Genomic DNA, 24034 nt, shown 5'->3' with positions numbered 1-24034 from the left:
GGCTTCTGCAGGCCTCCCCTGCAGTCTGTCTCAGGTCTCTGCTCCTGGGACACAGCAGTCCCCCCCAGCACCCTGCACCACTGTGCCTGCCCAGGACACCCCGGGCTTCTGCACGGCCGCCCCTGCAGTCTGTCTCAGGTCTCTGCTCCTGGGACACAGCAGTCCCCCCCCCCCAGCACCCTGCACCACTGTGCTGCCCCAGGACACCCTGGGCTTCTGCAGGCCTCCCCTGCAGCCCTGCTGAGGTCTCTGCTCCTGGGACACAGCAGTCCCCCCCAGCACCCTGCACCACTGTGCTGCCCCAGGACACCCCCGGCTTCTGCACGGCCTCCCCTGCAGTCTGTCTCAGGTCTCTGCTCCTGGGACACAGCAGTCCCCCCCAGCACCCTGCACCACTGTGCTGCCCCAGGACACCCCCGGCTTCTGCACGGCCGCCCCTGCAGTCTGTCTCAGGTCTCTGCTCCTGGGACACAGCAGTCCCCGCCCCCAGCACCCTGCACCACTGTGCTGCCCCAGGACACCCCCGGCTTCTGCACGGCCTCCCCTGCAGTCTGTCTCAGGTCTCTGCTCCTGGGACACAGCAGTCCCCCCCAGCACCCTGCACCACTGTGCTGCCCCAGGACACCCCCGGCTTCTGCACGGCCGCCCCTGCAGTCTGTCTCAGGTCTCTGCTCCTGGGACACAGCAGTCCCCCCCAGCACCCTGCACCACTGTGCTGCCCCAGGACACCCCCGGCTTCTGCACGGCCGCCCCTGCAGTCTGTCTCAGGTCTCTGCTCCTGGGACACAGCAGTCCCCCCCCCAGCACCCTGCACCACTGTGCCTGCCCCAGGACACCCCAGGCTTCTGCAGGCCTCCCCTGCAGTCTGTCTCAGGTCTCTGCTCCTGGGACACAGCAGTCCCCCCCCCCCAGCACCCTGCACCACCGTGCCTGCCCCAGGACACCCCGGGCTTCTGCACGGCTGCCCCTGCAGCTCCTGCTTCTGCGGCCTGTGGTCCCCAACCCCTAATTCTACGTCCTCTCTTTCCCCAAACTCGACGCTTTGTGTGTCCTCGCTGGCTCTGTTGCCTGCTCTGCCTCCTTCCACGAGAAGGGGGAGGGGGTCCCACGTGGGAAGGGGTTGGTTTGCTTTGTGGATTGACAGGTGAGCGACACACAGGACAGGGCCTGGCACATACTAGGGGCTCGATCTAGAGCTGTGGGATGCCCTGGGGAGCGGACAGGGCGAGGATGAAGCACCGTGGAAGAGTTCGGAGCCTGGGCTTTGGAGTCAGTGTGCCTCGGGCCGTGTCTGGCTGCCCCCACCAGCGTGTGGCCGCGGCTGCGCCTCTGTCCTGGAGCGTCCAGCCCAGGAAAACGGGTCCTGGCGGGGACCCCCTCGGCGGCAGCCCCCTGGGGACACGGTCTGGCGCGTTCTTGGAGAGTGAGTCACAGACTTCCCACACAGCCCAGCAGTTCTGCTCCTAGATCTGCCCAGCAGAAAGACCCATGCCACATGGGTGGACGTGTGGGGCGGCGAAGACCCACACCCCACGTCGGAGTGCCCGGGTTCCAGGGGTACAGAGTGGGGCCTGTCCCTACAGTGGACTCTCAGCCACACAAAGGAAGCCCTGAGCGGTTCATGAGGCGTGTGCACCGTGACGGCTCTGCTGAACCGCGGCACACACCAGTGATGCCGTCTCTAGTGGGCATAGAGACCAAGAGTGGACGAGTGGCTTCCGGGAGCCGGAGGCGGGGACGGGCACGCGGGGCCGTCTCGGGGTGCGCAGGCTCTGTGCCGATCCTTGCTCAGTCCTGCAGATGGATTAAACGTGACTGAATCATGCATGTAAAACGAGTGAATGCTAGGGTACATAAATAACGCCTCAATAAAGCTGTTTGAAAAACAGACACACAGGAGCTAGCGTTGTGGCGCAGAGGGTTATCGGAGCCCGTTCACGGCCCGGCTGCTCTGCTTCCTCCGATCCAGCGCCCTGCTAATGCACCTGGGAAGACAGCAGAGGATGGCCCGGGAACTTGGGTCCCCGCCACCCACGGGGGAGACCTGGATGGAGTTCCTGGCTCCTGACTTCGGCCTAGCCCAGCCCTGGCCATTTGGGGATTGAACCGGCAGATGGAAGATCTCTCTCTGTGTGTCTCTCCCTTTCAAACACAGAAGCCGTAGTAGTGCGTGTTTCGAGAGCAGTCCCCTTGGAAACGTGACATGGGGTAGACACTCAGCAAGATGGTTTATTCATTACGTGCCCCGTCACTGTGAGGACGCGGGCTGCTTACCGGGGGAAGGGGTGGGCTGAGTTCCGTGGGCGGCCAGGAGCAGGCAGGGAGCAGGTCCCAGGTCCCTCTCCAGAGCTGGCTTCAGCGGCTCTGGGACCTCCGGCAGGCCACCCTTCTCCAACCAGCACCCCGGGGACCTCGATCCCAGCACACAGACCTCTGGGCGGTGAGACAAAGGCCACGTGTGTGTGTGTGGAATGCTCGGCACAGCCGAGGGCCCGAGGAGCACCCACTCCTGCTCCCCGGGGACTCCGCCTTGTGCTTGGGCCACTTACTGGTCGAGGCGTCAGTTTCGCCCGGCAAAATGGGAAAGCCAGGCTCCGGCTCCAGGCCCCCTGCCCAGGGAGCTCGGTGTTGCGCCGGGGCTGACGGCTGGTTCTGCAGGCAGAGTTAGCTCACCGGGTAGAGGAAGGTGGAGCAGACCCCGCACAGGGCCCCCGAGGCGGGTTGTGCGCTGGAGACTGGCAAAGGCTCTTGGAAAACGGGGATAAAGGAGAATGCTGTGTCCTGACACCCTTAGGAGACCGCTGGGTGGGAGTCCAGGTGTGGTGCGGCCCGGGGGCCTGTGAGGGGTCTCCGGGTGGTGCGTGGTGTCACAGCGCTGTGTGCGTCAGCCTGGGACAGCGGGATGGCTTCCTGCTCTCCTCCCACAGGGCTCCTTCTGGGGCAGTGCTTGCCTGGAGCCTCCGTTCGCCCCTTCTGTGAGCGGGGCCGTGAGCAGCCGTGTGTCGCTCCAGCCGTGTCGCTGGGGGCTTTGCTGTGTGCACACCCTGGGGCGCACGTGCAAACTACAGCGTCACGGGGCCTCCATCGCCTGTGTGATCAGCTCTCTGCTGAAACACCGCCGGCGGCACACGCCCGTGCTGCCTGCCCTCGCAGGCCCAGTGTCTGGCCGCGCCCAGCTGTCACCAGAGCGGCCCATGTTTGGATACGGTAATGGGGAGCCACGAAGGTTCCAGGGGGAGAGTGGCTTTGATGCACTAAGAGCATTCTTTCTTTAAGATTTATTTTATTTATTTGAAAGGTAGAGTCACAGAGAGAGGTAGAGACAGAGAGAGGTCTTCCATCTGCTGGTTTACTCCCCAAGTGGCCACAACAGCTGGGGCTGGGCCAGGCCAAAGCCAGGAGCCAGGAGCTTCTCCTGGGCCTCCCACGTGGGCGCAGGGGCCCAAGCACGTGGGCCATCTCCCACTTTCCCAGATGCATCAGCAGGGAGCTGGATGGGAGAGTGGAGCAGCGGAGACGCGACCCAGCGCCCATAGGGGATGCCGGTGCTGCGGGCTGGGGCTTTGACCCGCTGTGCCACAGCACCTCAGCCCCTGCCCCCGTCACTCGAGGTGAGTTGCAGGCTCCAGGGGGACCTGGCTCCCAGCTAGTGGCCCTCATCCGTGTGTGCCCATGCTTGATGGCTGCCCATTTCACAACTGGACGGTCAGCTCGGCAAGGAGCCCAGGTGCTCTCGCCCAGCACCGGCTCAGACACGGCTAATTCCCCGGGCCGCCACCATGTGCTGGCTCTGTCCCGAGGTGAGGAAGCGCTGAGCGGGGGCCTGGGTGGCCGTCCCTCCCTGCCCCGACCCTCGCAGCTCCTCTGCCTGTGCGGTCCCACAGGGCAGCCACCAGCCACTCGGCGACCACTTACTGGGCCCTCGAAAGTGGACAGAGGGCCTGCACTTTTCACTTTTACTTGAACTTCATCGACTGGTTCTACACTGGAGCGGAAGCAGCCTCCTGTGGCTCGCGGCTGCCGTATTAGACGTTGAAAACCTAGAACATTCTATCACCGCGGGAGGCTGTAGAGTTCCAGCTCCTTCTCTTGCCCCAGGGCCCGGCACGGCCTGGTGCACGGGAGGGGCGTGGTGTTTGTCCAACGAAGCCATCTGCCTTCTCACACCCATAGCTCCCCCCCGACCCAGTGACCCAGGCCCATTGCTCCAGGAGCCGCCCCTCCGCCCACCTCCCGCCTCCACAGACGGCCTCACTCCCCTGGGTTGCACGAACTCACATTTATTCACTGACAGAGGCACAGGGACAAACCTTAGCTCACTGGGGACCCCCCAGGGTCTGGCAGTTCCAAAGAGGTGGTGGTGTCCAGTGTGTCTAGGGGGGGACAGGGAGGCAGGGGGTCCCCCACCAGGCTCCTTCCCTGGGCCAACTGTCCTCCGCCTCCTTCCGGGTCGTCCTGCCTTAAGACACGTGTTGGGGTGAGCAGTTCCTAACCAGCCTCAGGATGGGGGGAGGGCGGTGGGCGTGGGGAGGGTGGGGCCGCCCGGGGCCTCCTCCCCTCAGTGTCGGGGGCTTGAAGGGGAGGGGTGCGTAGCCAGAGGAGGGGGCCTCTCTTGCTTCCCTCCTGCATCCGCACTGCAACCGGGGGGCACTCAACGGCAGGCGGAGGACCGCTGTGAGGGTCAGGAGGCCAGGCCGCCCAATCCGCGCAGGTGAGCTTTGCTGTCTACCTCTTCCTCCTCCATCTCAAAGGCCGAGTGGTCCTGGCTGTCGAAGCAGGAGGCGCTGAGGAACACAGGGGGTGCCGGCGGGGACCGGGGCGGGGTCCCGGGGGAGGGCGGCTCCTCCTTGATGTGTGCTAGGGGCAGAGGGAGCCCGCCCTCCTCCTGCTCAGCCTGCGGGGCTGGCGGGGGCTGCGGGGCCTGGGCCTGGAGCGCCTGCAGCGCGGCCGCCCTCTCCAGCTCGGCGCGGTGGCAGCGCTGGTGGCGCAGGAGGCTGTAGGCGCGGGAGAAGCGCCGAGGGCAGCGCGGGCACGGGTGCGGGGCTGGGCCCCCCGCGTGCACCTGCGCGTGACGGGCAAGGTCAGCCAGCCGCTTGAACTCCCGCTGGCAGCGCACGCACTGGAAGGGGCGCGCCCCGGAGTGGGTCACCCCGTGCTGCCGCAGGTGCGCCCGGCGGCGGAACCCTTTGCCGCACTCCGGGCACCAGAAGCGGGGCTCCCCGGCGGGAGGCCGGGCCGGGGCGGCGTCCCCTCCGTTCTGCCCGCCTTCTCCCCCCTCCGAGGCACCCCCGCACTCCGCCCCTTCGCTCCCCTCGGGCCCCTTCCCTGAGTTCCGTCCTGCCGAGGCCTTGTCGTCTTTCTTGGCTGCCCCGGGCAGCGGGGCCAGCAGGCTGAGCGCGCCGTGGACGCGGCGGTGCTGGCGGAGGTAGGAGGCGAGGCGGAAGGCCAGGCCGCAGTCCGGGCACACGAAAGGACGGTCGGTGGAGTGGACCAGGCGGTGGCGAGACAGGGACCAGGGCCTGGCGAAGGCCTTGAGGCAGATGGAGCACTGGTGTCGCTTGGGGCGCGGCGGCGGCCCCCCTTCGCCCTCCTGTTCGCCCTCGGGGCGCAGACACGGGTGCGCCTTGAGCTCGCCCTTGGTGGCGAAGGCCTCGCGGCAGCGGAGGCAGAGCAGCGTCCAGTCGGCCTGCAGCAGGACCTGTTTCTCCTCCTGTCGCCCGGCCGCCAGCGCCAGCTCGGCGCTCAGCTCCGCGGCCCCGACCTCGGCCTCCTCCGGCTCGGACTCCCGGGGCTCGGCGCTCGTGGGGGCCGCCGACGGTTCCGGCTCTCCGGCAGGCCACGCCTCAGGCCACCGGGCCGCCTCCTCCGCGGCCCCCGCGGCCGCCGTGGTGGGCTGCTCCGCGCCCTCGTCCTGCGGGCCCCAGCTGGGCTCAGCCGCCTCCTTGGCCACCCTGTCGATGGCCAGCTCCACCTCGCCGCCCGCGTGCTCCTGGGCCAGGTGGCGCCGCAGCTGGGCGGGCTCCGGGAAGGTGCGGGGGCAGGCGGCGCAGCGCAGCGGGGGCTGCGGGCCGTGGCCGCGCAGGTGGCGGGAGAGGTGCGCAGGCCGGCGGAAGGCCTTGGGGCACAGCGGGCAGGCGTGGGGCCGGAGGCCGGAGTGGCTCAGCCGGTGCCGTGAGAGGTAGTAGGGAAAGCGGAAGAGGCGACCGCAGGTGGGGCAGGGCAGGGGCGCCCGAGGGGCTCCCGCGCCGCCCCGGCCCCGGCCTCGGCCCCGACCGCGGCCCCGGCCCCGGCCCCGGCCTCGGCCGCGGTGAGGTGGGCTGCCCTGGGCGGGTGGCGGGGGCTGCGGATCCATGCCTGTGGGAGAGATGGAGACATAGGGTAGGGGCCGAGGAAGGGCAGGAGCGTGGGGCGTGGCGGAGAGTGAGGCAGAGAGAGAGAGAGAGAGAGAGAGAGAGAGAGAGAGAGAGAGAGAGGCAGGCGGTGATGGAGACAGCCAGGGGCGGATGTGCAGCCAGGGCAAGGGGTGAGGGGTTTGAGAGACAGAGGCCGGGAGAAATAGAAAGTGAGAAGCAGAAGGAGGGACAGACAGACAGACAGAGGCAGAGATGGGGGAGACAGAGATGGGGGAGACAGAGATGGGGGAGAGGCAGAGGCACAGGGAAAGCCACACACAGAGACAGTGACACAGAGAGCCAGAGCCAGACACCCCCCAACACACACAGATGGGGGAGACAGAGGCACAGGGAAAGCCAGAGACATACAGACACCCCCCCCCACACACACACACAGAGACAGAGAGAGAGCCAGACACACCCCCACAGAGAGAGAGAGAGGCAGAGGCACAGGGAAAGCCAGACACACACACACACACACACACACACACACACACACACAGTGGGGGGAGACAGAGAGGGAGAGGGAGACACACACAGAGAGGCACAGAGACACAGGGGAGAGTGACATAGTGAATGAGACAGCGATGGGAAAGGGACAGAGATCCAGGCGCACATAGATGGGGACACACAGTGTCACAGAGACAGGGAGAGGACATGCAGAGCACATGAGACAGAGGAAGAGGGACAGAGATGCAGGGAGGGACACACGGACACACACACAGAGAGAAGGGGTGACAAAGAGATGGAGAGGCCAGCGGCAGCGCCAGGGCAGAGGCGCCCAGGTGGGCCCGGGGAGGGTGCAGGGAGGGGGCAGAGCCGCGGCCAGAGGGCGGACACGCAGGGAGACAAAGTCAGAACAGCTGTCGCTCGGGGCCCCCACCCCGGCCCGGCGTGCGGGAGGGGCCCGGGCGCAGGGGTGGGATTCAGCGTGCAGGCCGCGGGGGGGCTGCCGGGCAGCCGCGGGGGGCTGGGGGGGCTCGACCCCGGCGGGGGAGGGGCCGGGCTGCGGGGACCAGGGGAGGAGGGGGGCTGGGGCTGGGCGCCGGCTGCGGGGCAGCTCGGGGAGGGGGCCGCGGCCGGCGCGGGGTCCCCGAGGGGGCGGCGCGGCCCGCGGCCCCCCGGGGCGCGATCGGCAGAATCGGCGGCGCGGCCGCGGCCTGGGGCTCGGCGCCCCGGGCTTACCTCCGCTCCTGGCTCCTTTCTTCCTTGCCCGCGGCCGGCCGAGGGCGGACGGCGGTGGCGGGGAGGGAGGGGGCCCGGGCGCGGAGGGGGTGGAGGAGGAGGAGGAGGGGAGGAGGGGGAGGAGGAGGCTGGGCTCGGTGTCCCCGCCTAAGTCTTCCCCCCGGAAACCGGGCTCTCGTCGGGGCCTGCAGGAGGAGAGTCCGGCGGGGAAGCCGGAAGCGGGGGCCGCGGCGGGGGCGCGCGGCTCCTCCGGGCTGCCGGAGCGGGGAGGGGGCCGGCGGGGCGGCGGGCTGCAGCTCCCCCGCACGCGCACACGCACACACGCACACGCACACGTTCATTCATTCACTGGCTCCTTCCTTCGACAAGCTTGCACCTTGCGGGTCCGGTGCGTGCCAGGCGCTGCGGGGCGCAGGACGGCGGTGAATGGCGCAGAAGGCGCGGGCCCCCTGCGTGGGAACCGGGCTGCAGCCTGCGCCAGGCTCCGAGCCTCAGTTTCCCCTCCGTGTGCGTCCGGGGTCCGGGGTGCAAGTGACCAACAGCTGCTAAGCACCTACTGTGGGCCGGCCCTGGCCTTGGTGCTGGAGCGGCCGCGGCCCTGCGGGCTGGGAGCTCCAGGTCCGACGGCGGAGGCCGACAGACACAAGCCGCCACACAGGGCGCTGGGGGGACGCAGCGACTGAGACTGCGGGAGCTGAGCGCTCCCTGGAGCGGGGGCGATCCCCGAGGGCCTAGTGGAGGCAACACTGTTGGGGCTGAAACCAACAACACGGCCGTTTCTGCAAAAGCGAGGTGGAGAACCGGCCACCCTGCGGGAGTGTACCTGCAGCTTGGCGCCCTTGGTTTCAGGTTAAATTCGTGCCAGGCATTGTTGGCAAGAGTGTGGGCAAACAGGTCCTCAGAAGTTGGAACAGCCCTGAGGAGCCAGCAATTCTAGGAATGTATCTTTTAGAGATCTGCTCAGAGCCGTGAGGAAAAAAAAAAAAGTTGTCTGTAGCAGGTTAATCTTGGCGGGGTGGCCCAGCGGGGCGAGTCACGGAGTGCTGAGCGCATCCGAGCAGATTGGAGTAATCAGTCCTGATTGAGCCGCTCAGCGGAGCACCGCGTGTCCAGTGAAGAGTGAAGACGCGCAGTGTGCAAACAGGTGGGAGGGAGAGCCGGCCTTGGTTATCAGCGGGCTGTGTGGGGAGAGGCCGGTGACACAGGCCGCTCCCCGGGCTGAGCCACTGTTCTGCTCTGTCCTGGGTGCTTCCAGCTTGAAATCGTGGGAATGTGCCCCAGACTGGAAAAAAAAAGTAATAAAAATAAATGTTAGCTTATTCTTGCAGGTACATTCACAGATGTGAATCCAGTGACTTCTTCTTCTTTTTTTTTTTTTTTTTTTTTTTTTTTTTTTTTTTTTTTTTTTTTTGACAGGCAGAGTGGACAGTGAGAGAGAGAGACAGAGAGAAAGGTCTTCCTTTTGCCGTTGGTTCACCCTCCAATGGCCGCCGCGGCTGGTGCGCTGCGGCCGGCGCACCGCGCTGATCCGATGGCAGGAGCCAGGTGCTTCTCCTGGTCTCCCATGGGATGCAGGGCCCAAGCACCTGGGCCATCCTCCACTGCACTCCCAGGCCACAGCAGAGAGCTGGCCTGGAAGAGGGGCAACCGGGACAGAATCCGGCCCCCCGACCGGGACTAGAACCCGGTGTGCCGGCGCCGCTAGGCGGAGGATTAGCCTAGTGAGCCGCGGCGCCGGCCTCCAGTGACTTCTTAAAGCTGTAGGCAGCCTAGGCCCCCCCCCCCTTTTCCAGGTCTTAGAGGGAGGTTCTTGGAGGTTTCAGAAGCGGTGAACGAGGGCGGAGAAACGGCCGGGAGCCGGGAGCCGGGAGCCAGGAGCCGGGAGCCGGGAGCGGGAGCCTGTGGTTTTCCGGGATGGACGCGCGTCCGGTGAAAGTGTAAAGGTGTGAAGACGCCCGCGGAAGCAGAGCTCCAAATCCAGGGGCGGGGTCCCGCTGGGAAGGGAGAGGCACTCAGAGCTGGGGAACCGGATGTGTCTCTTGCTGCTTCCTTTTCTTTTTAATATTTTATTTATTTGGGAAAGAGGCAGAGGCAGAGAGAGAGAGAGAGAGAGAGAGAGAGAGAGAGGTCTCCCATCCGCTGGTTCACTCCCCAAATAGTCACAATGGCCAGAGCTGAGCCTATCCGAAGCCAGGAGCTTCTTCCGGGTCTCCCACATGGGTGCAGGGACCCAAGCACTTGGGTCATCTTCTACTGCCTTTCCAGGCCACAGCAGAGAGCTGGATCAGAAGTGGAGCGGCCGGGACTCGAACTGGTGCCCCATGGGGTGCCGGCACTGCAGGTGGAGGATTAACCCCCTGTGCCACACGCCGGCCCCTCTCTCGCTGTTTCAAAGCTGGCAGGTAGCACATGGACCTATGTGTATGGGGTTGTTGTACTTGGTAAATAACATGTTTTTTTTTTTTTTTTTTTTTTTTTGACAGGCAGAGTGGACAGTGAGAGAGAGAGAGACGGAGAGAAAGGTCTTCCTTTGCCGTTGGTTCACCCTCCAATGGCCGCCGCGGCCGGCGCGCTGCGGCCGGCGCACTGCACTGATCCGATGGCAGGAGCCAGGAGCCAGGTGCTTCTCCTGGTCTCCCATGGGATGCAGGGCCCAAGCACCTGGGCCATCCTCCACTGCACTCCCTGGCCACAGCAGAGGGCTGGCCTGGAAGAGGGGCAACCGGGACAGAATCCGGCGCCCCGACCGGGACTAGAACCCGGTGTGCCGGCGCCGCTAGGCGGAGGATTAGCCTAGTGAGCCGCGGCGCCGGCTAATAACATGGGTTTTGACAAAAGTAGCATTGAGTATGAGCGTGATAGTAGGCTGCCACTCCCAGGAGAGTTCCAGACTCTCATCAGCCCACGCAGAAACCCTACCCCCGTGTCCTCCCAGCACCCCTGGGGCGGCTGTCGCTATGGATCTGCTTTCCTGTGACATCATACAGTATACGCTCTCGTGATTAGCTGCCTTCGCTTAGTGTGTTTTTGAGGGTCCCCCATGTTGTCACCGGGCCAGTGCTTCATCCCTTGGCACGGCTGAGTGGTATTCCGTCGGGAGTAGACCCTGATTTGCGCGTTCCTCTGTTGCCGCGCGTCTTCCGGCTAGGTCACAGTGCTGTTAGGAACGGGTTTTGCTTGGGCAGCTGTTTTCCATTCTTCACAGTGTGTGCCTGGGGCTGTGTGTGTGCTGGTGTACCACTTATATTCTGAAGTCTTGAAAGACTGAGAAAAAAAGTAAAGCACACACACCAGAAACGCGTCCGGGAAGGGGGCGGGAAGGGCCATTTGGAGCCGAGAGAGGAGGGCAGGGCACCTGGGGGGAGCAGGGAGAGGCCGGGCTGCAGGGCCGCTGGGTCGGCCTGGTGGTGCAGCCTGGGCTTGGACTCACTCCCAGCACACCCAGGGTTTCCACAGGGGAGACACGTGATCCGAGTAGTGTCTCAGAGGCACTCCCGCGGGACCCGGTGCAGGCCCAGCCGGTGCGGGGCGAGCAGGTGGGGGCCGGGCGGCTCCCTGGGCAGGGGCGGGGCCTGGCGCCTGTTGGCTCAGGGATGCCCTCCTGGATGCATTCCCATCACAACCACAGGCTCATTGGCTCTCCTGTCCCCAGCGCCGACTCCCTACCCGGTGCTGTCCAGGTGCCCAGCGGTGCATAGAGAGCCCATCACCCCTGAGCCGCACTCCCACCCGCAAGGCGTTACCTCTATGCTTACCCCACCACCACCCTGGTTTTGCACATCCTGTGGCCTCAGGTGCTTGTGAGCCACCGCTCACGGCTCAGCTCCCCTCCCAGTAGCACGGGGCTTCTGCCTCTTTGCTTAACTGCTCTATTGAGAGCAAGTATTTGTGGGTAAATAGAGGGGAGTTAGGGTGGGAGGAAGGAGGGCCCGGGCGTCGGGTCCCGGGGTGAGGGGCAGCGTGCTGAGGGGGTGGGGGACTGTGAGTGAGCAGGTGCAGGCATCCGCCCCCCCCATCCGTACACGGGAGCCCATGGAGGCCGGGAAAGCAGCACCTGGCTACTCACTTGTGTTTCGGAGGGGTCGAGATGGCCCTCGGGGTCTCTCACGTTCCTGGTCCCTCCCAGCCTTGATGAGCACGTCTCTTAAATGGGGCTGCAGCGAGGTGCAGAGCCCAGCCCAGGGTCTGGCACGAGGGAGACGCTTGGGACCCATTCGTGCAAGCTTCTGAGAACAGGTTGTGGTGGAGGCCAGGTGGGTGGGATGTCCGCAGGCCCCTGGGGTCCCTGATCACTCCTGCCTCAGGAGACCATGTCCAGAACAACACCTGGTCCTGAGCGACACGGCTCCTAGGGGGCAGTGCCTGTCTCTAAGGGGTGGTGCCTTCTCTAAGGAGGCAGCGTCTGTCTCTAAGGGGTGGTGCCTGTCTAAGGGGTGGGTCTTGTCACTAAGGGGAGGTGCCTGTCTCTAAGGGTGGTGCCTCTCTCTAAGGGGGTGGTGTCTGTCTCTAAAGGGGCAGTGCCTGACTCTCAGGGGGCAGTGCCTGTCTCTAAGGGGGCGGTGCCTAAGGGGTGGGTCTCATCCCTAAGGGGGCAGTGTCTGTCTCTAAGGGGACAGTGCCTGTTTCTAAGGAGGCGGTGCTGCTAAGGGGTGGGTCTTATCTCTAAGGGGGCAGCCCCTGTCTCTAAGGGGGCAGTGCCTGTCTCTAAGGGGTGGGTCTTATCTCTAAGGGGGCGGTGCCTGTCTCTAAGGGGTAGGTCTTATCACTAAGGGGGCGGTGCCTTCTCTAAGGGGTGGTGGCTGTCTCTAAGGGGTGGGTCTTGTCATTAAGGGGGTGGTGCCTTCTCTAAGGGCGGTGCCTGTCTCTAAGGGGTGGGTCTTGTCACTAAGGGGGTGGTGCCTTCTCTAAGGGGTGGTGCCTGTCTCTAAGGGGGTGGTGCCTGACTCTAAGGGGGCAGTGCCTGTCTCTAAGGGGCGGTGTCTTCTCTAAGGGGTGGGTCTTGTCACTAAGGGGGCGGTGCCTTCTCTAAGGGGTGGTGCCTTCTCTAAGGGGGTGGTGCCTGACTCTAAGGGGGCGGTGCCTGTCTCTAAGGGGTGAGTCTTATCCCTAAGGGGGCGGTGCCTGTCTCTAAGGGGTGGGTCTTGTCACTAAGGGGGCAGTGCCTTCTCTAAGGGGGCAATGCCTTCTCTAAGGGGTGGGTCTTGTCACTAAGGAGGCGGTGCCTTCTCTAAGGGGTGGTGCCTGTCTCTAAGGGGACAGTGACTGTCTCTAAGGGGGTGGTGCCTTCTCTAAGGGGTGGGTCTTGTCACTAAGGGGGCGGTGCCTTCTCTAAGGGGTGGTGCCTGTCTCTAAGGGGACAGTGACTGTCTCTAAGGGGGTGGTGCCTTCTCTAAGGGGCGGTGCCTTCTCTAAGGGGTGGTTCCTGTCTCTAAGGGGCGGTGCCTGTCTCTAAGGGGTGGGTCTTGTCACTAAGGGGCGGTGCCTTCTCTTAGGGGTGGTTGCGAGGTGGGAGGGACAGTCTCAAGGCTGAGGAGCACGGGCCCTCTCTAGTGGGCGGTGGGGGATTTCCAGGGAAGAAGCTGCTCCCTCACGGTTTTCTCCACGCAGTGTCTCCTTCCGTGAACGCGTGTTCAATCGTGAAGCGCTGCGAAGGCTGCATTGAACTGGTTATACGATGGCTATGCGATGCCATCTGCTTCCGAGACTGGGCACTCCTGGGAGTGCCTCAAGAGTCCCGACCCCAGCTCTCCTCCCCTCGGAACGCGTCTCCCGGCTCTCCTGGTGGGCTTACGACCCGCAAGGCCTCTGGGTCCTGCGGCTCAGCGGGGCCTGCTCTTGGATGTCCTAGGCATGGGCACATGTGTCTGGTTTCTTGCATCCGGCCTCTTGGCTTCCATCCATGTAATGGTGTGTACATTGTCTCATTTATTCTCTTGTTTAAGAAAGATTTTTATTTATTTATTTATTTTGACAGGCAGAGTGGACAGTGAGAGAGAGACAGAGAGAAAGGTCTTCCTTTTGCCATTGGTTCACCCTACAATGGCCGCCACGGTGGGCGCACTACGGCCGGCGCACCGCGCTGATCCGAAGCCAGGAGCCAGGTACTTATCCTGGTCTCCCATGGGGTGCAGGGCCCAAGCACTTGGGCCATCCTCCACTGCACTCCTGGGCCACAGCAGAGAGCTGGCCTGGGAGAGGGGCAACCGGGACAGGATCCGGCGCCCCGACCGGGACTAGAACCCGGTGTGCCGGCGCCGCGAGGCAGAGGATTAGCCTAGTGAGCCACGGCGCTGGCCAAGATTTATATTTATTTTTACTTGAAAGGCTGAGTTACGGACCAAGAGGGAGGGAGGGAGAGAGAGAGCAAGCACTTCTCTCTGATGTTTCACTCCCCACATGGCCTCAATGGCTGGGGCTGGGGCTGGACCAGGCCAAAGCCAAGAGCCTGGCACTACACCCAGGGCCTCCCACGTGGGTGCCGGGCCCAGCGCCTGGGCCGTTTCCACTGCTTCCCCAGGCACATTAGCAGGGAGCTGACAGTAAGTGGAGCAGCCAGGACTTGAACTGGCGCTCACGTGGGAAACTGCTGTCACTGGTGGTGGCCCAATCTGCTGTAACACAATGCCAGCCAGCCCCCCACTCATTCTGTGTTGTATAGTATTGCATAGCCTGACGTACCAACATTAGTTACCTCGGGGGGTGGGGGGCATCTGCTGATCGCTCCGATGCCTGCAGTGGCGGGGGCTGGGCCAGGTGTAGCTGGGAGCCAGGAGCTCAGTGCAGGTCTTCAGGTGGGTGGCGGGCACCCAGTTACTTGAGTGGTCACTGCTGCCTCTCAGCACTAAGGGGCGGTGCCTGCCTCTAAGGGGGCAGTGCCTTCTCTAAGGGGGCAGTGACTGTCTCTAAGGGGGTGATGCCTTCTCTAAGGGGCGGTGCCTTCTCTAAGGGGTGGTGCCTGTCTCTAAGGGGCGGTGCCTGTCTCTAAGGGGTGGGTCTTGTCACTAATGGGCAGTGCCTTCTCTAAGGTCAGTGCTGCGACCCCGGGCACTTGGACATGGACAAGAGGGTCTTAGCCACCGCTCAGTGCCTGCGCCCTGAGGGTTGTGTTTTTGGGGGACATTCCAGGGGTGCCGAGGGCTACCGCTGTGAATGTTCTCACCTGTGTCTCCCGGTGCAGGTGCAAGTGCTGGTCCCGGGTCTGTGCCTAGCAGAACACCGCACCGCGCACCGTGCAAGGCGTCAGCATAGCGAGCACCGAGCCACGGGACGGTTCACACTTAAGAAGCCGCGGAGGGACTCCTGACCACCCCCACACACCCTTCCCTAAGCTTGTTCTCCCCGTTTTCTGGCCTTATTACAAAGGTGTCGCCCCAAGCCGTCACTCCTGACACCCCTTGCCACACACGCACGCACACGCACACAACCAGATGCCACCTCCAGTCCTCCCCTTCCTCTTGGCCAGCTGGTCCAGGCCCCACACCTCCCTCCCACGCTGCGCCCCCCAGGTCCTTCTGCACTCAGCAGCCCGACCGCAGGGGTGCCCACAGCCCTCCCGGCTTAAAACCCAGCTGCCCCGCGCCAGCTGCGGCCCCCCGGGCCTGCGGCGTGTGGCCCCTGCCTGCCTCTGCGCCCCCTTCCCCAAGTCCCCCTCACCCTGCAGGGCTGCCACCACGAGCCCCTCGCCAGCGCGGCCTTCCCGGACCTCCCGCACCCCCATTTAGAGTGGCACGGCCTCGACCCTCGATTTCTTGACTTGCAACCGCCGGAAATTGGCTGCTTCCTTCATTCATGGGTCTCCACCACCCGCATTGCGCATGCATCAGAGTATACTCCCCCCCCCCCGCCCCCAAGGAGGGCCAGGGTCGTCTGTTTCGCTCTCTGTGGGATCCCGAGGGGTCTCAGTGCCCGGCAGGGAGTCAGCGTTCGGGCGTGGCCCGCAGGGTCCACGCCTCCTGATGGGCGGGACCCGTTCCCCGCTCTAAGGGGCGGGGCGGGGCCTCCTCCTGGAAGCGTCTCTAAGTTTGGTCTCCAAGGGGCGTGTCCTACGGGATTGAAGGCTGCCATCTGTTGGAGGTGGACTGCCTTCCGCTTGGGTGGGCGATGGAAAGGCTCCGATTTATACGGCAGACTGGCAGCCGGGAGGGAGGGGCCCATCTGTCTCAGGCGGCCCGCCTGAGTCGGGGAAGGGGGCAGGTCAGAAAAGGAGTTGGCAGTGACAGACAGGACGAGGTTTATTGGGGTCCTGGAGACATCGGGGCATGGGAAGAGGGGACGAGGTCGAGGCTCAGGGCGGGGACCCCCTCGCCAAGCCCCCCCCCCCTTGGGATTGGGAGGAACGCAGACACAGACAGACCGATGGAGATGGAGAGAGACGGACTGGGCGCGCAAAGTCGCCACCTCGCTCTACTGAGTTCGTGCGGGCCGGGGAATGCGCACCTGCCCACGCGGCACAGGAGAGGGCGCGGCTGCCCTTCTCACGCCGGGGAGGGGGCGGGGGCAGCCCACGGCCCGGACCTGCCCATTCCGAGTGGACAGGCGTGTGTGCACCTGGGTCAGTCCATCCTACGGGGCATGGGGCAGGGTATCTTGGACCAGCCTATACCAGTCTATTCTAGTGTCAGGGATGGGAGGAGATGGCCGGGTCGATCCACTCCGCAGTAGGGAGGCGGAGCTCAGCGCAGGGCGGCCCACCCTGGTCCTCATCAGCTCAGGGACTGGAATGGAGGGGGCGAGGAAGGCAGACTCCAGCTGTATCCACTTCCTGGGGGGCACCAGCGATTCTGGGGGGTAGCTTCTGGAGGGGAATCTTGGGACATGTCCCCCCCCCCCCCAACCCACATTCCCCAGATCAGGGTCATCGGGAATCATGGCTCTTCGGGAGCGGGGCAGTGTTCCCTGGGCGGCGCCTGCCTCTGGTTCCGAGGGCCCGCAAGCCGACAGCAGCTCGTGGACGCCCGCGCGTGCTGAGCCGCGGCTCCGGGGCTGTGTGTGGATCCGCAGGTGCCCGGCGCGGCGGGCCGGTCAGTCCATGCCCCGGTGGAGCTTCAGGTGCCTGGAGAGGTTGCTGAGCGTGATGAAGCCCTTGCCGCAGACGTGGCAGGGGAAGGGCCGCTCGGTGCCGTGCAGCAGCCGGTGGCGCTTCAGGTAGCACTCGTGGCGGAAGAACTTCCCGCACTCGAGGCACGGGAACGGCTTCTCGCCCGTGTGCACCAGCACGTGCCGCTCCAGGTCGCGCGGCGAGCGGAACAGCTTCTCGCACTCAGAGCAGCCGAAGATCTTCTTGCCGCGGCCCGAGCCCGACGCGGGCTCCCCGGGCGCGCCGTCCCCCGGCGGGGCCGCGGCCGCCGCCGCCTCGGCCCCGCCGCCCTCGCCGTGGCTGACCCGCCGGTGCTCCTCCAGGGCGGCCAGCGCCGCGTACAGCGCCCCGCAGTGGCCGCAGCCGTAGGTGGCGGGGCCGGAGTGCGCCTCCAGGTGGCCGGCCAGCGCGGCGGCCGACGCGAAGAAGGTGCCGCAGTCGCACTGGTACAGCGTGTCTTCCGACGGCTCGGCCGCCGCCGCCGCCTCCCCGCCGCCCTCCGGGAGCGCCCCCAGCTCGGGCACGCCGCCCCGCGCGGGGCCCAGGAGCAGCCCGCCGTCCCTGGCCGGAGGCGCGGCGCCCACCTCCGCCGCGGCGCCCTCGCCCCAGGCCTGCGCCGGGGGCGCGCCGGGCCCCTGCAGGTCGTGCGTCAGCTTGTGCCGCTCCAGCAGCGCGGGCGCGTTGAAGTCGCGCTCGCAGCGCGGGCACTTGAAGGGCTTCACGTCGGTGTGCACGGCCCAGTGGGCCGCCAGCTCGCGGCCGTGGTCGAAGCGCCGCGCGCAGGCCCCGCAGGCAAACGGGGGCAAGGAGGCGGCGGCCGCGGCGGCCGCTTCGGCCAAGCCCCAGCCGCCGGCGCCCGCCCCCTCCAGGCCCTCGGCGCTGCCCGCCGCGGCGCCCCCGCACACGGAGCAGGGTCCCACGTTGCAGCAGACCGAGCAGGGCGCGCTCAGGGCGGGCAGGCCCGAGCCGGGCTGCAGCGGCGACGGGAGCACCCCGCGGTGCTGGCGCTTGAGGTGGCGGCCGAGGCTGGAGCGCGAGGAGAAGCGGAGCTCGCACACCAGGCAGCAGTAGGGCTTCTCCCCGGTGTGCACCACCTGGAATGAGACGCACGCAGGGCGACGGCAGGCGTCAGCGCCCCGGGGGCCCGACCTGCGCAGGCGCGGCACTGCCGCCCAGCCCCGCGGGCGCCGGCGGGCCCCGGGGATCGCTCCCAGATCTGGGGGATCAGAGCCTCCCGGGAGGGAGCCCAGAAACCCGTGCTCTGCCCGCGGCCCGGCCAGGCGGCAGCCGGGGCGCTGTAAGAGGCTTGGGTGGCAGCGGGTTTTTTGCGTCTGCCCATTTGTGATGCCGCCTCCAAACGTGGTGTGTGGGGGACTCGATCCACTGTCACTGCGCTTGCTGTCTTCCCCGCCGGCTTCCTCGCTGCCTGGGGTGCCCGTGGTGGCAGCTCCCACGGCGAAGCCCTGCCGGCCTAGAAGTCTGCTTCCCGCCCCGCCCCTGCCTCACACCTCTCACAGCACTCCCCTCAGCTGGGCGGCCACGTGTCTGCTTTGTTCCCCTGTGCCCGCATACAGCAGGTGCTCAGGAGCGGTTCAACCCACTGGTGGGCAGGGTGAGGCCTCCGAGGTCATGCATATCCCTCCCCCCCATCCTGAGTGTGGAGGCTTCGAAGCAGCGGGCACCCGGTCACTCCGACAGATGACCACCTCCCCAGGAGTGCAAGCTCTGTGGAGGCAGAGGGCCCCTTGGCTACCAGGGGTTGAGCAGGGAACACGCGCAGTCACTGCTGAATGAGTGGAGCCTCCACGAGGCGCACACGGTGGGGGCAGCGATTCGGGCCATGCTCTCCTTCCTGGGCTCCTGGCCGTGGACACAGGGGCCAGCGGGAAGGAAAGGCTGGTGCTGACTGGCCAGGGTCCCTGGGCGGGGACGCAGGGAGAGCCCTGGCCAGGGTCCCTGGGCGGGGACGCAGGGAGCCCCGGGCTCCTCGCCGGCGGACTCACCTGGTGGTGCAGCAGGCCGGTGGAGTCCCGGAAGCCCTTGGGGCAGGCGGAGCAGCGGTAGGGCCGCTCCCCGGTGTGCGAGCGCAGGTGGTTGGCCAGGTTGAAGCTGTGCTTGAAGCCCTTTCCGCAGCGCGGACACGCGTGGGGCTTGAGCGCCGTGTGGCGCGCGAAGTGGCGCCGCAGGTCCGAGCGGTAGCGGAAGCTCTTGCCGCATTCACTGCAGTGAAAGGGCACGCGGGGGGCGGCGGCGGGCGGGGCCGCGGCGGGGGCCGCCGGGGGTGCGGGTAGCGGGGCGTCGTCCATGGCGGCGGGGGTGCAGCGGCCGGTGGGCGCTCTCTCTGCAGGAGGGAGGCAGTGGGAGCCGCTGAAGGGCCGCCCCCAGAACCCCTGTCCCCTGGGAGGCACCCTCCGAGGCCATGCGCGCCCTTCCCACTTCCAACGTCCCCTGCGCCCCTCCCACTGCCCTGCACAGCCTACTCTCCCGTCCCCACTCTGTCAATCACCTGGAACGGTCCAGTCGGCCTGCTGTGAGGCCCCGCCCCCTATGCCCCGCCCCCACTCCTGGCCCCGCCCCCTCGTGCAGTACACTGGGCGCGCCGGGGGTATATGTGGGCAGAGCCCACTGCAGGCCTCCTTGGGGGAATCGGAACCACCGTGCTGTTACCCCCCCATCGCTGCGCCCCGCTCTTCTGCGCGGACACCTGCCGCCACGGCCTCCCGCACCTCCCCCGTTAAGGAAGCCCCGAGCGCGCCTACACGGCTCCGGGCCCATCTGCGCCCCCCGCGGCCCCTCTCTTCCACCGGGAGGGCCTGCCCGTTCCACGGAAGCGCTCGGCCCCGCGAAGCCTCAGTGGGCTTCCCGTCACTTCTGTGCCTAGGCCCCGCCCCCGCCTTGCCCAGGCCCCGCCCCCACCACGGGCCACGCCCACACCAGCACCAGCTTTGTCTAAGCTCCGCCCCCACCATGGAGCCCCGCCCTGCTTTTGCCTAGGCCCCTCCCTCCCCCGTGGAGCCACGCCCTTTGCCTAGGCCCCTCCCTCCCCCGTGGAGCCACGCCCCCTCTTTGCCGAGGCCCGGCCCCCACCGTGGAGCCACGCCCCTGTACAGCCCCCCGCCTTGTCTAAGCCAGGCCCACAGCCTACCCACAGCCCCTAAACCCTGCCCGTCGCCACGCTAAGCCCCGCCCCGGGCTCCTCCCACCGCTCGCCCCGCCCCGTCCCGCCGAGCCCCGCCTCCCGCTCCTCCCGCAGGCTCCGAGCCGGCCCCGGGCCCTGGCGCCCCGAGCAGGCCTCGAGAGCCGGCCTTTTGTGCCCCTCCCCCTGCCCCTGCGGGGCAGCGCCGGGAGGCCGCGGCGGAGGCGGGTCCGGCGGGCCCGGGGCCACCGGAGTCCACCTCGCTCGTACGGAGCGGACGTCCTGGAGGCCCGGCGTGGCCCCGGGAGGCCGGAGAAGTCGGTCGGCTTTCCTCTTTAATTACTTACACCTCCCTCTGGGCGCCGACATTTTGGGCAGCGGGGGCAGCGTCACTTCCACCCGGGGGGCCCCTCGACTTCCGCCTCGCTCCCGGCCCCCTCACCCCCCTTTCCCGCCCTCTCGGCTCCCCCTCGCCCCCCCGCCCTTCTCCCTCTTTCCCTTCCTTTCCCCAGCCCCGGAGGTTAGGGAAGCCGGGCGGCCGCCATCTTAGGTGAGGGCAGGACGAGGGGCGGGGCCTGGGGGGTCGCACGGCGCCATAGAGACTGAGGGCAACCAGGTCAGCGCGGCGACGCTAGGAGGCGCTAACGCAGGCGAGGGCGATGCGATTCCCCATTCCTGCCTCAAACCCGTTCCTGAGGCACAGCACTCCGTCAGGGGTGACGAGGACCTGAAACGCGTCGAGTGCGCCTCAGAGATAAGACGGGCACCGCATTCTCGCTGAGCCCTCCGCGGCGCTAAGAAGCCGGCCCGGCGCCATGTTAGTTACGGGCAACGGGCTGCCATTTTCCCGCTTCTCGTGCGATCGCTATGGTCGGGTCCCCCGGCCGGGTGCTTCGTGACAGAAAAGACACTTATATCGATGTAGTGGGGACGCGGCGGCGGGTGCTCGGGCAGACGGGGCGGCCCGCTGTGCAGGCACGCCTCGCCCGCGCGGCCGCTCCCGGTGCTTAGGACCCAGCGCGTCCCCTTTGTTCCCCGCGGGCGCGCGGGCCTCGGGCGGGGGAGCGGGCGGCACCGCCCCGCGTCGCCTCCCAGGGGCGGGGCCGGCCCCCGCGCGCCGCCGCCGCCCGCCGCCGCCGCCGCCCCTTCCCACGCACCGGCCCCGCCGCCCCCCGCGCGGCGCGCGCGCGCGCACCCTCGCGAGCCGGGCGACATGCAAATGAGGTACCCGAGAGGCGGGGGGCCCGGGCGGGGGAGGGGAGGCCGAGGGCGCGCGCCGCCGGAGAGCGCCCCCCGACACCTGCGCGCGCCGCCGCGCGCCCCGCCGGGCCGGCCCCGGGCGCGCGCGCGCGCAGACCCCCTTCCGGGCGGCCCCGGCCGGCGGCGGGCCGCGGCGCCGCTCATTGGCCGCCGCCCCCGCAGGGCCCGCCCCGCGCGCCGCACGGGCACGCGCCTGCACGCGGGCCGGGGGTAGGGGCCAGTTGGGGGTACCGCGCCCGGAGAGCCCGGGAGCGAGCCGTTGGCCGGGGGCGAGGCGTCCGGGTTCCCACGGAGACGGCGTGCGGGGGGCCGCCCGCAGCGCGTGCGCTCGCCCTTCTCGCGTGTAAACCTCAGGCTCCGCGTGGGCGGGCGCTGGGGCGCGGGGATGGCGGTGGTGCGCCAGCAGCCCCACTGGGTGCTCCCGAGAACCCTGGCAATGCCCACTCGCTGGGTCCCAGCGGAGCCGGACTCGAACCCAGGACCCCCGGCCTCGGCATGTCCATTTCTTCGCTTTCCCCGGGGCCGCTGGTCTGAGCGCTGGCCCGGCCACTCACTCGCTGACACGAGGGAACTTGGGTGGAGCTGGCTTCCCGTGCCTCGGTTTCCCCACTTGCAGAGCGAGGGCGGGGAGGGTTGGTGTGAGCGGATGCTGGCCGTGGTCACGGCTCCCTCCGCCACCTGTCCAGGCAGGGGGGTAGAACGGAGCAGGTGTCCCAGGCTTAGGGACGTGCTGGAGCCACACACAGCAGTGACAGGGCTCAGCCCTTGAGCTCAGGGCAGCTGACCCGAGGCCCTGGACTCTGTAGCCACTGGGATGTTAACTGGCCACCCACGCACGGGCCAGCCCCGCCTGCGCCCCTAACGCCCTTGAGCCAGCCGAGGGCGCTGGGGTGGAAGAACCTCGGGGGGCTTGGCCCGCGTCCTCCCGTGGGTGGACTCTGTCCGTCCTCCCAGACCGTGGTGACCTTGAACTTCGAGGGAGGCGTGGGGCACACACAGAACCTTGTCCCCCTGCCGCCGCCGTGACCCTGGTCATGACCATGAACGCCCCCCACAGCCAGCTCCAGGCGCGGAGAGAGAGGGGCAGGACAGGTGTCTGGGGGCACCGGGGGTGCCCGGGCCTTCCCAGCCCTGACGCTGCCCCCTCTCTCTTCTTAGCCAGCTCCAGTGCCTAGACCCAAGCCCCCCACTGCTCCATGGACACCCCCAGCCCAGACCCGTTGCCTTCGCCTTTGCCTGGAGAGGAAGACAAACCTCTGGCCTTACCTCCTCCCGTCCCCCCGGGCCGCCGAGGCCGCCAACCTGGGGGGGGCGCCGCCTCCCACCGGACGCTCAAGGCCTCCCTCCCCCGCAGACGGGGCCGCCGCCCCAAGTCAGGGCCGGATCCGCCGCCGCCGCGGGCGCAGGGGGCCACGGCCCCCGCGGGCAGCGGCGCAGGCAGGGACCTGCTGCTCATCGACGACCAGGGAGTGCCCTACACGGTCTCTGAGGGGTCGGCGGCCGCGGGGCCCGAGGGCTCCGGCTCCAGGAAGGCCCCGCACTTCTGCCCGGTGTGCCTGCGGGCCTTCCCCTACCTCTCCGACCTGGAGCGCCACAGCATCTCGCACTCGGAGCTGAAGCCGCACGCGTGCAAGGACTGCGGGAAGACCTTCAAGCGGTCCAGCCACCTGCGGCGGCACTGCAACATCCACGCTGGCCTGCGGCCCTTCCGCTGCCCGCTGTGCCCACGCCGCTTCCGCGAGGCGGGCGAGCTGGCGCACCACCACCGCGTGCACTCCGGGGAGCGCCCCTACCAGTGCCCCGTCTGCCGCCTGCGCTTCACCGAGGCCAACACGCTGCGGCGCCATGCCAAGCGCAAGCACCCCGAGGGCTTGGCGGTGCCCCTGGGCCCGCCGGACCCCGGCCCCGAGCCGCCGTGGGACGACGAGGGCATCCCGGCCACCGCAGGGGCCGAGGAGGAGGAGGAGGAGGAGGAGGAGGGCGGGCGGGAGCCGGCCTGACCCGCACCCCCGGCCCTCTCTCCCCGGGCCAGGTTTAGAGCTGGGAGTCCAGCTGGTGCTGGGCCTGGGCCAGGGGGCCGGGACCCCCTTCTGTTCCGTCTTCCCGCTGCGGGAGGGGGCGGACGGTGGGGACCTCAACTCGTGGATCCTGCTGCCTTCTGCCGCGCTGCCCCCCGACGGACAGGCCCTCGGAGGCAGGGGCCGCGGAAATAAATCGTGCCTACTGGCTTCTGTGTGTGTGCGCTGATGGCCACCTCTCCGGGGAGGACCCCCTTGTGCCGTGCCTCGTGTTAGCGTGATGCCAAAGAGGGGGGCGGGGGAAGCCACGGCTCCTCCCCCTGCCCCCGCGGGACCCCAACGTGCTCCCAATAAATATGCAATCTGAGTGAACGTGGAAACTTACACGGGCGTGATTCCAGGGCCGCCTCGCCGCCCTCCGCCCCGCCCCTGTCCCGAGAGCCAGTCCACGGCCGGGAAGGCGAGGCCCAGGCCCAGCGGCAGGTGTCAGCCAGGAGTTAGAGAGAGAGGGGCGGGGCTGACGCCGAGGCAGGCGAGCTCGTGGGCGTGGGCGGGCGCCTTAGAGGGGGCTGACTTGGGGTGGGGGTGAAGGAGGTTTAGCAGAAAGAGCAATGTAGGGAGACTAGGGGGGCTCAAAGGGGAGCCTTTAGGAGAGGTGGGGTCTAACCCTAGGGGATGTTGCTGAATGGTGGGCTAGACCGGACTGGGCGTACGTGGCTGCTCTGAGCGGTAGCAGCGCCAGGATCAGTCCGAAGGGTACTTAAAATGGGGGACCCCCCGACCCCACCGCCAGGGTTCCCATTCAGTAGGGTCTGGGGCCGGCCTGCGAGTCCTACCCTGAGAACGGCTGGTGAAGGGAGTGACTGACAGGCTCACGCGACAGGTGCAGCTTCCCCGCTGGGGGACCCGCGGGCAGGGCTCAGCCCCTGCAGCTTGACGGGGCAGGGCTTATGGTCAGGAGGCGGGG

At 67.4% G+C, this 24034-nt stretch overlaps 4 protein-coding genes across 7 annotated transcripts; 2 read left to right on the top strand and 2 right to left on the bottom strand.

The window, feature by feature from the left end:
* Positions 1-4264: 4264 nt before the first annotated feature.
* On the bottom strand, positions 4265-7853 carry ZNF579 (zinc finger protein 579). The gene is made up of 2 exons (XM_070063153.1): positions 7578-7853; positions 4265-6354 (listed from the first exon to the last, which is right to left on the bottom strand). The coding sequence occupies exon 2, from the start codon at positions 6350-6352 to the stop codon at positions 4682-4684; it is 1671 nt and encodes a 556-aa protein (XP_069919254.1). The 5' UTR covers positions 6353-6354; positions 7578-7853; the 3' UTR covers positions 4265-4681.
* A 7937-nt stretch (positions 7854-15790) lies between these two features.
* On the bottom strand, positions 15791-23996 carry FIZ1 (FLT3 interacting zinc finger 1). 2 transcript variants are annotated; one of them, XM_070063617.1, is made up of 3 exons: positions 23904-23996; positions 18657-18994; positions 15791-17747 (listed from the first exon to the last, which is right to left on the bottom strand). In XM_070063617.1, the coding sequence occupies exons 2-3, from the start codon at positions 18957-18959 to the stop codon at positions 16599-16601; spliced, it is 1452 nt and encodes a 483-aa protein (XP_069919718.1). In that variant the 5' UTR covers positions 18960-18994; positions 23904-23996; the 3' UTR covers positions 15791-16598. The 2 variants fall into 2 exon arrangements, with proteins under 2 accessions (XP_069919718.1, XP_069919717.1); XM_070063616.1 differs by lacking the exon at positions 23904-23996 and adding an exon at positions 20137-20263.
* LOC138846774 (bcl-2-binding component 3, isoforms 3/4-like) lies at positions 18958-21263 on the top strand. The gene is made up of 4 exons (XM_070063473.1): positions 18958-18981; positions 19907-20110; positions 20302-20339; positions 20885-21263. Exons 1-4 carry the CDS (start codon positions 18958-18960, stop codon positions 21261-21263), a joined length of 645 nt encoding a protein of 214 aa, XP_069919574.1.
* Positions 19836-23277, top strand: ZNF524 (zinc finger protein 524). Of its 3 annotated transcripts, none has more exons than XM_070063622.1 (2): positions 19836-20110; positions 22208-23277. In XM_070063622.1, the coding sequence occupies exon 2, from the start codon at positions 22246-22248 to the stop codon at positions 23047-23049; it is 804 nt and encodes a 267-aa protein (XP_069919723.1). In that variant the 5' UTR covers positions 19836-20110; positions 22208-22245; the 3' UTR covers positions 23050-23277. The 3 variants fall into 3 exon arrangements, with proteins under 3 accessions (XP_069919723.1, XP_069919722.1, XP_069919720.1); XM_070063621.1 differs by lacking the exon at positions 19836-20110 and adding an exon at positions 20464-20606; XM_070063619.1 differs by lacking the exon at positions 19836-20110 and adding an exon at positions 20878-21013.
* Positions 23997-24034: the final 38 nt, after the last annotated feature.

This window comes from Oryctolagus cuniculus, chromosome 18 (assembly GCF_964237555.1).
Source record: "Oryctolagus cuniculus chromosome 18, mOryCun1.1, whole genome shotgun sequence".
Taxonomy (NCBI): domain Eukaryota; kingdom Metazoa; phylum Chordata; class Mammalia; order Lagomorpha; family Leporidae; genus Oryctolagus; species Oryctolagus cuniculus.
The sequence above is the reverse complement of the archived record's forward strand: the minus strand, read 5'-3'. Positions and strand labels throughout refer to the sequence as shown.